General features: G+C 47.9%; 1 protein-coding gene across 8 annotated transcripts in view; it reads right to left on the reverse strand.

The window, feature by feature from the left end:
* The window catches only part of Mprip (myosin phosphatase Rho interacting protein), a 131,520-nt gene that overhangs the window by 45,955 nt on the left and 71,146 nt on the right, over positions 1-14,419 (reverse strand). For 7 of the 8 annotated variants that reach the window (XM_026780129.1, XM_005349968.1, XM_026780131.1 and 4 more), the window contains exons 4-7: positions 9,807-9,958; positions 6,133-6,217; positions 1,636-1,873; positions 493-649 (exon numbers count right to left, since the gene is read on the reverse strand). In XM_026780129.1, the coding sequence (XP_026635930.1) occupies positions 493-649; positions 1,636-1,873; positions 6,133-6,217; positions 9,807-9,958 (632 nt within the window). Of the gene's footprint in view, positions 1-138; positions 650-1,635; positions 1,874-6,132; positions 6,218-9,806; positions 9,959-14,419 lie in introns of all 8 variants that reach the window. The other variant, XM_013347122.1, reaches the window with a different exon arrangement.

Consider the following 14,419-nt stretch of genomic DNA (forward strand, 5'->3'; position numbering starts at 1 on the left):
CTTAGTCCTGTATCTGCCGCAGTCCAGGGCCCGGAGAGAAAGTGCTCCATATACTAAACATAAATCATGTTCCCGAGGTACACTTGCGTGAGTATTATATATGCATACATGAATTTAGCCCTCCAGCATCCTCCTTACCTCCGCTCGTTGCCAAACAGACGGGCCACCTCTTCCCTGCCAGGGCTCCGGGCCCGAGTCCTACGCTCCAACCGCCTTCTCTCCACCTGGAAGGCTTCTCGATGGCTGATCCGGATGGCCTTAGGGACGTCGGCCAGGGCGGCATACTGCCTGCTGGCTTTAAAGGCAAAGGTGCTCCCCAGTATCTCTGTTCCCCACCCCCCAGCACTGCTGGAGTCCATGTGGTTGGGCGGCCTGCTGGCCTCACCCATGCTGTCAGGGCAGATGCTGTAGACCATGCGACTTGGGGCTGGAAGACCTGGGGAGTGAAGGGGGTGGCTGAGTTCCTGTGAAGGCGATCCAGGACAACCATACCTGCTGTGTGGGGTGCTGGGGCTGGGTGGAGAGAGTGGTGGAGGCAGCTGCTCCTCAGCCCTCAGGTCCTGCTTGGCCTTCTCCAGGGAGAAGTAGCCACTCTCTACCCGTACTTTCCGACCACTATCCACACGGTCCCCACTCATGGTGCTTTCATCTGGAAGAGAAGAGGAAGCTTGCTCAGACTGCTGCCAGTTCTGTCACTATAACTTTCTAAAAGCCTGCACACGATCAACCAGGAGATAGATGCCTCAACACCATCCACCTTCACACTCCACAGCTACGATATGGGGTAGAGGTGGAAGGAGAGCACTGTAGGCAGAACAAGATCACCCATCTGTATTGCCTTTACTCCAGTTTGGTCACTTGCAGTCAGGCTGGCAAGTAGGCCTTTTGTATACAGTTTTGGTGGGGAAGCAGGACTCCATCCTAACCACTAGCTTTTTACCAGACCACAGGAGGAAACCAACAAACAAGACACCTTTCAGGCTCTTAGTACATTTTCAAGGTAGGGAGGAGGGCTTTTGTTGGCATGAAATGGAGCACAAGGATTGTGGATTGGTATGTGTTGAAGAACTCAGATTGAGGGAGGCAGCGATAGAAACTTTAGTTCTGCTGGGGCATCACAGCATACTAAGAGGAGAGGGCACAGTAATGTTAATAGCTTCCTCCCTGGCCCTTCTTCCTCCTAGCCAGGGGCTGAGCAAGAACGTAACAACGAGGAGAGGGGCAGTACTGCCCTAACTACACCTCTCTAAAGACAGGCGGCAACTAGCCTAGTGGGTTCTAAGAGCTAATGTAATAGGAACCTGTGGGACAGGAACAGAGGCTTCCTTACAGAGGCAGAACAGAGTGTCTGTAGTTCTCCTGAGGCCGACAGGGTAGGTGCTACACCTTTTTCCTTCACAGGTGGGGTGGAGAGGCCAAGCTGAAGTTCACAAGCCAGGAACCCAGTCATGCTAAGCCAGTGCTACCCAGAACTGATACAGAGAAGTACAGAGGGAGGAAAAGTTCAGGGCCTATGACTGAGCTCCTGTATCACATTCCCAGTGTCATTTCTGCCCACTGGATGGGGTCCCACTCCTGCAGTACAAGATGGATCACTGCAACAAGTGGGTCCACAGCTGATCAGCTACTGCTTACCTTCTTTGCTTTCTGGCCCTGGTTCCCGTGGGGTGCAAGCAGCAGGAGGCAGGCTTTGGCTGGGACTCTGAGCTGGATTCAGGCTGTTCCCATCAGGCTGGTCTTTGGCTCTCATTTCTTCCTGCCAGAGTGTGGATTTGGTGGTAGGAACTTTCTCGGCACTGGGAATGCTGCTACTGCTGCTGCCACTGCCACCACCAGTGCTGCTTGTGACAGCCATCTTAGCAGGCCCAGGCTCCTGGAGAGATAACAATGGGGGGTGGCTGCATATGAGCACATAGCCCAGGCTAGCTCATCAGTCCTGGCTGCTAAATTACAAGGAATACAAGGCCAGTAAAATAGTGTTGGAGAATGGAAAGCTGCTCTTTTCCTGATTGTTCTCTGTGGAACCACAGTGTCTTGTCCAAGGGGCCTTGCAGAGAGAAGATCCTGGTTTTCTACCAGAGCCATGTCATCAAGCATGTAGAAACTCTGTATATCACTAGACAGTGCCTAGAATAGCAGCCCAGTTATTAAGGGTGAGTCCACAGGAGTTGATTTAGAGTCTGCCATTCCTAAACTCTCAGGCACTTGAGACATAAACAAAGGGAGACAGGACAAGGCAAAAAAGAACACTCTTCTGACAGAGGCCCACTGCAATCAAGATCATTGGGGTAAATGCAGAAAGTAGATTCCACAGCACCCTGTGGTCTTACTCACTCCTAAACTTGAATGAAATACCAGGGATGATGTGGAAGAGTTACTGAAATAAGACAACACTAAGGCCTGAACAGTTGCTCATCCACATAAGGAAAACTTATCCCATGGCTGGGCAGTGGTGGTACAAACATTTAATCACAGAACTCAGGAGGCAGAGGTAGGCTGATCTCTGAGTTTGAGGCCAGGCTAGTCTACAGAGAGAGTTCCAGGACAGCCAGGACTACACAGAGAAATCCTATCTTAAAAAACAAAACAGCAATAACAACAACAACAACAAACAAATAAAATTAAAAAAAATCCTATCCTGTGTTGATGATTTGTGGAGGTGAAGCCTTTAGGATATGGTTAGGTCATTCTTCTTTAATGGAATCAGTACCCTATAAAAGAGGCCCAAGCTATCTACACTGGTCCTTCCACCATGTGTGAGAGAACTAGGAAGTTGGCACCTTAACCTTGTACTTCCTTGTCTCCAGAATTCTGAGAAAACAGCAGTGTCTATTGTTTCAGCCTCTCAGTCTGTGACATTTTGTGACTAGCATCAGGAATCATGTAAGACACACATCCCACTCAAGCCTGCACACTCACACCTGTCACATGCACACTTTGTTCTCATGCACAAGCTGTTCTTTATTGGTAGCCCAAGTCATTTCCCAGTTTTCCCAGGGCACAAAAGCAATATGGCCCTGAGGAAAGGGGGTCTGGGGGTAGGGGTGGGGGGTAAGCTAAACTCAAAAGACGCAGAAATCTAGTTTCTAAGTAATAAGAGAGTTGGACTCTTTAGATGCTGAGCTCAGATAAGGAAAGGATGGGAATCTCAGCCGTCCTGCAGGACCCACTCTTGCCTGTGCCCAACCTCTCATACTGCTGAGGGGGCTGCCAAGAAGATGGTTTCAGTCAATTACTATCTTGCCACAAAGAGGTGGTGATATATAATTATCTACCTCCCACTCCCATCTGGTCTCATGCCACAGAACTGGGCTTGACCCACACCTTTGACCCACAAGGAGCTTGTTCTATCTTCTGGAGGATGGGTAAAGGTTCCCATATCCTTGGGCAAGATCCTTTGGTTAAGTTTCAAACCCTGAGACAAACTGCTGAGGTGCCTATTTAACATATCAAAGCAGACCTGGCCTTCAGGTTATCCCAATATCCTTCAGTCCCTACTAGTTACAGGGTACAGGTGGTATACCCCACCCCTACCCTAAACTTCTTCAGCCCAGAGGCTGGGCTGTCCTTCCCCCAGAGGCTCTTCCTTATATAGTACAGCCATTTTGGTTATTCCACCTCTTTTGTACCTTTGGTTTCTGCACCTTATCATTGTCATACCTCTCCCCACCCCCAGGGTCAATGGCCCAGCTCAGTCTGCTCATGGCTACTCTGGACTCTCCCAGATGTCTCTGCCTCTGGCTACGCTCTCCTATGTATCTATAATAAACTTTCTTCCACCATACCTAGGAGCCATGTTCTTTCTTTCCTTTTTATTTATTTTTTTCATTCACTTTTTCTTTTGAGCAGGTGGATGAGAAATATAATTGGGTGGATGTGGACACGCAAAGAGTTGTAGAGGCACACACTACACAGAGCCAGCCTGGGTTAGCAAAGGTTGCAAGCACCTAGGTTCACTGCACCAAATCCTCAGCAACCAGCTGACATGTTTCTGCTGTTAACACGGTAATGAACCCTGGCTGCTATCATAGGCACTCAGAAGAGCTTCTAGAGCCAAGAAAAAACGGAGTAAGCTCCTCCTTGAGGGGTACCTTTTTCTACTTCTCTGGCATAAAAATGGAAGAGGGCCAGAGTGAGGAGGAAGGAAGGGTCCTGCTTTGAAATAGAAGGCAGCTGAGACCCTACAGAAACCAAGAATCCTAGGGAAGGAAGGACAGGGAATGTTCAACATATCCAGATCCAGAGTAAGGGCATCACCCAGGTCTTTGCCAAAGGCCTAGAGCCTTGGCAGGGAATTGGGGGGGGGGGGGGGTCAGAAAAGAGAACCACTCTCCCAAGTTCCATGTGGGCAACAGACCTGGGGAGAGCTAGGGGACTCTTCCTACGGCCATGCCTTTGGGGGACTCCTGTTTCCCTCTCCTCTAAGTCTTCTCTTCAGGAGCATATATACGGTGGCCGTCACCTCTTTAGGAACAAACTGAAGTTAGTTAGACATGGTGGAAACCAAGGCTTCCAGTTCTCAGTGGTCTAAACAAAAACTCTTCTAGGCTTGTGCAGGTCCATGGGAGAGAGGAGGAAATAGAGCTTCATGCTCACCCACAGAACCATAAGGGCCACACAAATGCCTATGGCAGTAGACTGTGTATGTGTGTGAGGTGTACCCAGAAACTTCAATCCAAATGCAGTCCTTGTCTCTCTCCTGAGGCCAACCAGAGGTCAGTTGTAGAGAAGGGGAGAGGCAGTGCCATAACACTGATGGAAGAGACTGGGAACTCAGTGCCTGGGCTCTGAGGCATATCCTCAGGGAAGGGGTGACTTCCCTGTCTTGGGATCATAAGGCTGTTTCTACTTGCTAGAGAGAGTCTAGTCACAGGGCAGCATCACTTGGAAGGGACAAAGTTGTGGGGGAGGGGACACATCTAAATTTCTAGCCTGACCCAAGTTGTCTCCTGTACAGGGGGAGTTACCTTATTTGGAGGCAGAAGCTCTGTGCTGCAGTGTTTCCAAGGCATCACCATGGAAACAAGGCGTAACCCTAACCACTGTTATTCAGCCAGGACTTTTCCCCCTCAAAGCAGGCAGCTTGGGGGATTTGAGCATTAACTGCTGCTCCATAGCAGAAGGCTCTACTTTCAGTTTCCCGGAAACTGACTGCATGTTTTCATTTCTCTGATTACATGTCTTAATGACTACTAGTTAGGGGCATTGCTCTTCAGAGAAGGCTGGCTTAGGTGCCCTTTGGGCATCTTTGGTAAAGATGATATGCAGGATGGATGGTGGTCAATGGAGGGCAGGCCTGAGCTGTACCCTGCTAGGAAGAGAAACTGTCCACAACAGTCCTAGGGATGTGGGGACCAGGCCAACCTCTCTTTGCTTCCACAGGACCCTGGCTTTGTGATGCCCAGAAGACCTGTCTTGCTCATTCTCAGGACTAGCTCAATTTATCTAATGTAGGTCAAAACTCTGGTGAGGGCAACATTTGGTACAGAGGGAAAAAGATGAACACTAAGTATCTACAACCACCCTAGTCAAAGGCCCTTGCTGGAAATTCATAATGGTGATTTTACCCTTCCAGAGCCCAAGGGTGTGGTGAGCACAGCAAGAATGGGGGCTCTTCTGCCCATGAGCTCAGAAAACCAGTTAGGAAGAGGGAGGAAATGAGAAAGGGTGGGACAGTGGGAGGAAGGGAGGGACTCTCCCAGTCACCTAGCTCTGGTCACAGTCAAAGCAGGGACCCTCCTGGGCTCACCTTCCTTGTTGCTTAGCCTGCTATCTACAGGGACACTTCTTTCCTTTGACTGTGGCAGAAGAACAGACCACTCTGCCCTTCCCAGAGGTTGACAGGATGGGCAGGGGAAGGGTCACAAGCTAAGCTGCTATTGCTTGGCATTTGCCGGCTGGCCTGAAACTTCCTGAAGACAGCCCAGGACATTCTAGCAGGCTATTCTGCTTAGTGATTTAGAGAGGATGACATATGGCCTATGACTCCTAAAGTATAGGCAGGAGGGAGGAGGTGGCATGCAAGTTGTGATCACCTCAGCCCTAGCCAGACCTTTCCCCATTCTCTTGCCCTCACTAAGAAGCGGGAAGACCCAGGCCCAGCTCCACTAGGGAACAGGCCAACCAGCCTACCTGTGCGGTGGGTGGCTCTACTTTCCGTTTCTTCTTCTGGTTCTGCTTGTTGGTTCTGGGATACACCATGAGCATCTCTAGCCACCTGCAAAGAAGAGAGGAGAAATAGCACCAGGTAAATCCCTGGCTTTTAGGATCCATGTCTCCAGGCCTTGCTGGAGTGGTAGAGACCTCCATCCCTTAGGTGCCCTTTTTGGAGAGACCTATTCAGTGGTCTCAGTAGTAACACTGAGCAGGTTATCCCAAATCAGAGGGCAGAAGTTGGGTGAGACTCTATCACAGAGCAAGCCAGGTAAAGTACAGGCTGTATGAGGATTAATTAGGCCAGACAATGACCCTATTCCATGGCCACCATGGGCTCAAAGCAAGAAGACGTCTCTATTCTGACAAAGAGACAGGGTCCATCAAAGGTATTACGGAATGGAGGGACATCACTGTTCCATTACTGACCCTATTCTCAGGACCTAGTCTCAACTTTAAAATATCCTTCCAGATTTGGATTTGGCAAGTGCACAGCCAGGCAATGACTGGCAGATAATTAGGGCTTTGGGGCAGATACTAAAGGAGAAAATTGGAAGTTATATCAGCAAAGTTCCCATGGCGGGTCACCTCTGGAGTGAGAGGCTAATCAATAAGACTACTACTCACACAGGAAACATGCTAGGTCCCAGGTTTGAACAAGGCCACACAGTTGCCAAGTATTCTTCACCAAAGCCTGTATTTTAGAAAGCGATTCTGGGCCAGCAACAGAAAGCAAGGAGAGAAAAAGAGCTATAGGCAAAAGGTTAGGACCCCTGATCTGGTAATGCCACTATGCCTTGGGTACTCTAGAATTTCAGAAGGACCATAACATAAAGATAAGAGGGCTTGCTTCTGAAATCTGGTCTAGTCATGACCAAGTGGGGCACAGTAGCCAGCCTTCTCTCTAGACAAGCAGTAGCTGTAGGAATCACAAGAGAGACAGGGCTCCGAACTTCACAAAACACAAGGGCCCATGATGGGTCCAGGCCTGCAGTAGTGATGGTGGTGGCATCATTCCTGTACTTATCAGTACCCCTGGAGCAAAGAAGGGCTCCTTGAGGTGCTTCTATAATTTGGGTTTGCTGCAGGAAGGGAAGAGAAGCAACCAGTTGCTTTTTGGAGTAGTCCTGGGAGCTGGAAGCTAGGGAAGCCAAGTTTTGTGCAGGGAACTACAGTTGCTACACAAAGGACTACTTAGTCCAACTCAACCCATGCCCAGGGATGCACAAGCTGCTAAGAGCACAAAGGCCTACTTTTTCAGAGTCCTGTTGGTCACTTCTCCACGATCCCAAAGAAAGGAAGGCGTTACATTTGGAAGAATAGCAGATGGACAGGCTTCCCAGTGCATGGAGCCCCCATCCTCCTGCTCCATCCTTTTCTTTCCAGGAAGACTGGATCTTGGAACCGCTCTATATCACTTGATATGTCTGTCAGATACTCAAGGATCCATGATTGAAGGGAGTGACTCCTACAACTTCATCAGAATCCCAGGTCAAGATACCTTCCCACTGGGGCCCCAAGGTATGTGGGGTATAGGGCAGGGGTTGTACAACCAACCTCCAGAGTGTGCAAATACCCGTGTTCTACCCATTGTCACCAAGGAGCCTTGGCAGGGTGCATTCATCAAGAGGAACTGGACTGCTAAGTTACCTAGGGACTTGGGAAGTGTTTAAGGAAGAGAAGCCTGGGACATTCGGTCACTGCTGAGCTGTCAGGGCTGAGGCATAATGGAACTGGTCTACATTCCTATATCTCCCTTCTTCCTACCATGTAAAACAAAACAACAAAACAAGGTCTTGTTACATAGCCCAGATTGTTGGGCTGTCCTGGAACTCCTGACCCTCTTCTTGCCTTAGTATCCCAAATCTGGAATTTCAGGTGTCTGCTGCCATACTCAGCAACATGTGACTCTGTCAAGGAAGCCCAGTGGGATGTACCCAACATACTCAGACATGTTAGAAATGTGAAGAACAATCCAGTGAAGAGATGGGGATCAGTTAGTGACATGAGGTTGGTGGGTACCAAGTTTCTCCAGTTCCCAAAGGCAGAGCTAGGTCAGTAAGAATGAGAGAGTGGGCAGAGCTGATGGCAGGGCAGGGAGTAAAGCATCCTAGCCTCTGGGTGAGCCAGGAAGCAAACACGAGCCCCAATCAATCCTCTGGAGAAGCTGTGTCAGTATGGTCCCAGCAGCCTGGAAGTCACTCATGGCATGAGAGAACTAGAGAATGAACCACCCACTTCCTTCAGCAAATCTCGGGGGAAAAAGGCAGGGAAGAAGGCTGAGTAGGTGGTAGATGTCTCTGCTTTCCCTCCTCCAATTTGGTGAAAGTATCTTCTCCTTAGGAACTGGTTTTGATGTGACCAGAGCATATAGGCCAATGGGGCCTGGAGTACAGAGATGAAGAGCCATGACAGCCTTGGCGAGGGAATCGCCATTAGAGACAGAGAAAATGAGGGAAGGCACTTGCTCTTGGAACATTTGTGTCATGCCTGACTTCTATGGGTACCAGCATGTGGGCAAGACTACAGAAGCTGCTGCTTGGGTCAGAAGAGGGCTTTCAGGAAGGAGAGGAGAGAAAGAGCTTTGGGTGGCCTGCTATAACTATGGCCATGACACAGACCTACCAATAAGCTGTGAATCGTGGGGAGAATTAGTCAGCATACACAATTCTGAAACTACAGGCTGCTTGGTGGCACCTTGTTCAGTTAATGATCATCAATAACCATGTCTACCTAGCAGGCTACCATGGTACATGCTGACAAAAGAAGACAACAGAGGAATGACCAAAGAGAGTGTCTCAGAGTAAAGCCAGGACCCCAAGGTAGTTCTCAAAGGGATCAGTCAGACAGATGCTAAACACCACCTCTCTGAACCACATGGCATCAGTAACCCAGTTCCAGATACTCCCAGCCTGTCCTAAAAAACCTCAGACTTCCTTTTCAATCCCAAATGCCACTGGGGTCTTCCTTAGATCCAAGCCCAGGAGGGTGAGCATCCCTAGGAAAACTCACTTGGGACAGGTGTGCTGGATCAGGCCAGGTAGACAGAAGGTCACTCACACCTGACTGCTCTCCTGCTTCTGACCCTCTGATTCCTTGACATAGAGCAAAGGTTCATCAGAAGCCCCTGGAATCCTTAAATCTGATGTTCTGGGTCTAACTCAGGAAGACACACAAAGCACTCCTCCACACTGTCCGCAGAAGCTTGAAAAGGAGAATTCTTAGTCACCCAGCAGAGAATATCCCTTGACTAGTACTGGCTGACTTCCTGAACAGCCTCACTAGAGATACAGCCCATGTTAAAGGAAGGCAGTTTTTCCAGTGGCCTTGTACTTGCTCAAACCAGAGGTCCTCACTCCCTCTACCCTGTGCTGCAGTCTGTTCCTTTCGACCCCAGATTGACTTCTTCCAAAGGTTTGACACACCTGTCCTCTTTCAGCCTTATAGATGATGGGGTTCATCACTGAAAAAATACATGCATGTGCATCACCTGTAGTTTTCAGTGCTACATAGGATGTGTGAGGCGTGGGTGGTGGTGGTGGTGGTGGTGGGCACCAACCAGTGAAGAATTCTGAAGAACACTCAGCAGCCCTGGAATCTGGAGAATTAAGTGGACAAGCAGACAGTGCTTCTTGTGGGTCTGGGCAACTTACCCACTGATGATCTCCTTGGTCTCTGCTCTGATAAAATGTTCCTTGTCGGGCGTCAGAATGCAGAGGGAGAACTTCTGCCCAGTGCGGGCCTCCCCATCCACCACATCTGTGCACTGGTTCATGTTGATGGTGCCCTGAGGGAGGGTGGTAGGCTGCAAGTACAAAACAAGTTATTCAAAAGAGGTAGTGTCAGGTTCCATAGCCACCAGCAGTCCTTCAGTCCTTGGCCCTCAAGTACTACTTCCTATCCACCCATCCATGGTGGGGTAGACCAAGTTGGACGTTTTTAGAGGATACCTAGCTGGATTTCACCTCCTACTTGGAGAGCAGTGCCCTGGTTTGCACTGGAGGAGGAGTAGGACGGTGAGAGAATAGCTCAGTGAAGACTGCTGGGGAGAACAGGAGGCTAAGATCCTAGTCTCAGATTCAATACCAAGGTGAGTTTTTTTGTTTTGTTTTGTTTTTTGTTTTTTAAGATATAAGAAGGTGAACAGAAGAGAGCCACATCCCTGAGCCCTAGCTCTTAGGCTGGGAAATAGACCCAAAGTCCCACACCTAAACACGCCATGGCTTTAAGGAGCCCTACAGAGACTTCTTGAAGGGCTAGGGATAGACACATGCACACACAGACACACAAATGCACAGTTAAGACACCAAAATAAAGAAAACTAAAATCAGAAAAGGAAGGTGTTGAGAGAATCCCACTGAAGTGAAGGGCTGGTGAGAGGTCTCCATAAAGAAGCCAGAACTGTTAGCCTCACAAGGCCCCCAAACACAGATGTTCTGGGAAGGCACACAGGGTGCTATGTATCCTATCATGCCCATTTTTTACATTGCCAGATCCTACAGGGAAACACTGTCAGTCTGTTCCAGAAGCCACAGGTGGGTAGGCTTTGGGGCAGACAGCAACTTCTCACCTAATTCCCCAAGGCCTACTACTTGAAGGGCTTCCTTTCTTACCACTAAGTGTATGGAGCAGCAGTTGGTCTGCCTTCCTCTACAGCTCTATGGGATCCATTTTTACCAAGATCCTGCTGACTAAGGCTAAGGGTGTGAGGCCTTGTCTGAGAGCAGGGAATGAGGCCGGGTACCCACACTGAGCTCAGAACCACCAACCCATGAATTACATCTGTCAAGTGTGTGTTAGGCAGGCTCTTTCCAGTTAAGGTCATCAGAATGATCCAAGAGTTTCTAACTTGCTCGATGTAGACTCAGGGAGTGTGTGTGTGTGTGTGTGTGTGTGTGTGTGTGTGTGTGTGTGTGTGTGTGTGTGTGTGTGTAAGACACACACCATGATGACAGGGATGACACAGTACCAGAATAGAGCGTTCTTACCCACACAAGGTTCATGATAGCCTTCCCATGGCTGGAAGTTGGATCCCCTAACTGGTGAGCCTTTGAGCTCAAGAGCACATACCCCCAGGAAGGGTATATTAAGAGGGCCCAGCCCAGCTCTGCAACAGAGGCAGTCCTGCAACCCCAGCAGGGCTTCTCGGTGACCAGTGGACAGAGACAGTAGTCTAATACCCAGTCTTGCCTAGATTCAGAGCCTGGTCTTTCTGGATGGGGAGACCCAGGATAGGGTCCTAATTTTCCTCGCCTTTTCTTTCCAGTGCCAGTCCTTCTAGTCCACGTCAGTTTTAATCATTGGCCCTCTCTAGTATGCTTCATAAACCTGGTTTGGTTAAATTGTGCTTTAAGAATTCTTCATCCCTGCACAAGGCACACTGTATTTCTGAGACAGAAGAGAAAAAAACTAATGCTATGGGTATTGGGAAGACAGAATGACAAGCTGTGCAGAGAGCTAGGGGGTGGTCAGATAGAAAGAACTGCAAGAGATGCCTCTTCTGCCCTGATGCTGGAACTCCATTCCAGTCCTTGAGATTAAAGTACTGACAGTCAAGGCCAGATGTGGTGGTCTTAATCACAGCACTTGGGAGGCAGAGGCAGGTGGATCTCTGTGAATTCGAGGCTAGCCTGGTCTACAAAGCAACTTCCAGGACAGCCAGGACTGTTACACAGAGAAACCCTGTCTCAAACAAAACAAAACAACAACACTCCAACAACACAGCAATGGCCATGATGGATTTCAGATCTATGTCAATAGAGTATGAAATATGACAATATATCATGCAAGTGATATGTGGGGATGCTAAAACGTATCAACAAAAATCTTGTTATTTCTTTCTCAAGAGATTGGCCACTAGGCCATTCAAGGATTCAGTGTCACCAAACTGCTCAGGTCCCTACGGTCCTACTTTCCCTCTTGCACAGCAACAATCTGTACTAGACACTTGACCATGAGCCAAAGACCCTAACTTAGAGCTGAGTATCGCCATGGTCTAACCTTTCAACCTCTCTACCTCCCGGGCCTCAGCTTTATTTCCTTTAGAAAGGGTTACAAAATGGTCCATAGAAGGTAAAAACAGCCAGGTAGGCACGTAAGTCGGCACACATCTGTAATCCCAGCACCTGGGAGGCAGAGGCAAGAGGACTGATGAAAGTCTAAGGACAACCGGGCTAGCGAGGGCTGAAAGAATGACATAAACTAGGATAGGACAGGAGGAAATTAGCATTCATTTTTAACTAGTGTATTTGATGCCTCTCCCACTGCCCCCTTATCAGAAGTGTGTGTGTGTGTGGGGGGAATTACTGGATCCTGACACATATACAACTAGGAACAATCAGAGAATACTATAGAAGGAAGGGGTAGCTATGGTTCTAGAGCCCAATCCACTCACAGGGCTTTCAATGAGATGGGAAGAAACTGTTCCAAAATTAAATTCTCTAGTTTATAGCTAACTTCTTTTTAATGGCGCTTTGCTAAAAATTAATTTATAGCACACAACTTACCTGTTTACAGAGTATAGTTCAATGACTATTCAGCATTTACAGAACTGTACGATACTCACCCCTATAAACCTCAGGCCATTAGCCATCATTTTCCTCTGTCTCCCTCCAACTTCTCTGCCTCTGAAGAATTATTCCTCCAATATTTTATACAAACAGAACCACATGGTGTGCAACCCTTTGTGTCTGGAAGCTCCTTCCTTACCCACACTCTGAAGGTTCAACAAACCACCTTTTTGCCCAGGCTGAATAGCCACCTACCATGTAGATGGACCCCATTTTGCTTTTTCACTTTACCACTGATAGAAATCTGGGTTGTTTCCATTTAGAACTGCTGTGAACAATATTGCTGAACACTCATGTTCACATGTTTGAATGGCCACATACTTTTACTGCTCTCATGTAGATAGCTAAATGTAGAATTGCTTGGTCAAATGGAAACTGTATGTTTAACTCTTTCAAGCGCAATAGACTATTTTCTGAAGTGGCTGAATCACTTGACTATCAGCTGTGAAAAGCTCTGGAATTATACAAACAAAAACCTCCCCTCTAACCCCTTGGGTGTAGTGTGCCACAATATGCATGGTGTCAGCCCTTACCTTCCACTTTTTTGAGACAGGTCTCTTTATTGTTTACCACTGCATGAACAAGGGAAGCTAACACTCAAGTTTTTAGGGATTCCTATGTTCCGCTTCCCATTTCATCCTTAGAGTGATGGATGTATACTGGCACGCCCAGTTCAATGTGGATTCTGGGGATCTGAACTCAAGCCCGCACACTTGTGGGGCAAGCGCTCTATCCACTGGACCATCTACCTCACTACACATTAACTTCCCCCACTTTAACTGGCCTTCTTTTTAATGGGAGTAGCATAAATGGCAGCCTAATAAAGGTATTATGAAAGCTACTTTTTTCAAGTTTTTACATTTATTTATTATGTGTGTGTGCACACAGTACAAGTGTGGAGGCCAGAGAACAAGCTGTAGGAGTTGGTTCTTCCCTTCTACTGTGTGATCCTTGGGACTGAATTCAGGTTTACCTCATTTGAGCCAACTTGTGACTCTCACTTTTATTTTTAAAATTAATTTACAAAATAATAGGTTTCCATCTGGGGTTTTGACACCTAGTTCATTTTTATTGATTCTCACCCCCCACACTCACCCCCTCTCTCTGCCTCACCCACCACTGTGCCTGTCTGGCCTCAGTATTATTAATCCTTCTACTTTGCTCTATTATTTTTTCTCTCATTCTTCTCCCTTAGAGACTCTCTCTTTCCCCTAGTCTTTTTAGTTCCCTAGCCTTTGCCCACATGACTACACATACTTAACAGCCAGAGCTAGGATCTGTACATAGGAGATAATCTTGTGGAATCGTCTTTTTGAGCAGGGATTACCTCACTTAAGCAATGTTTTTCGGTTCCATCCATTTTCCTGAAAATTTCATAATCTTATTTTTCTTATTACTCCTCAATAAAATTCTATTGTATACATGTATCACAACTATTCTGAGACTCCATCTTACTCTGGGGTAAGAATGATAACCAAGAAAATGACAATAAGTACTGGTGAGGATATGGAGAAGGAGGGACTCTTAACTCAGTGATGGGAGTGTGAGTGAGTGCAGCCACTACAGAAATGTGGAGGCTTCTTAAAAAAAGAAACCACAAAACTCCCTTATGACTAGCTATCCCACTTGTAGGCTAGGGAGGTGCCCAAAGAATGTCTTTTACTACAGAGACATCTGCATGCTCACATCTATCCCTG

The sequence above is a fragment of the Microtus ochrogaster genome, chromosome 7 (assembly GCF_000317375.1).
Source record: "Microtus ochrogaster isolate Prairie Vole_2 chromosome 7, MicOch1.0, whole genome shotgun sequence".
In the NCBI taxonomy this organism is placed as follows: Eukaryota; Metazoa; Chordata; class Mammalia; order Rodentia; family Cricetidae; genus Microtus; species Microtus ochrogaster.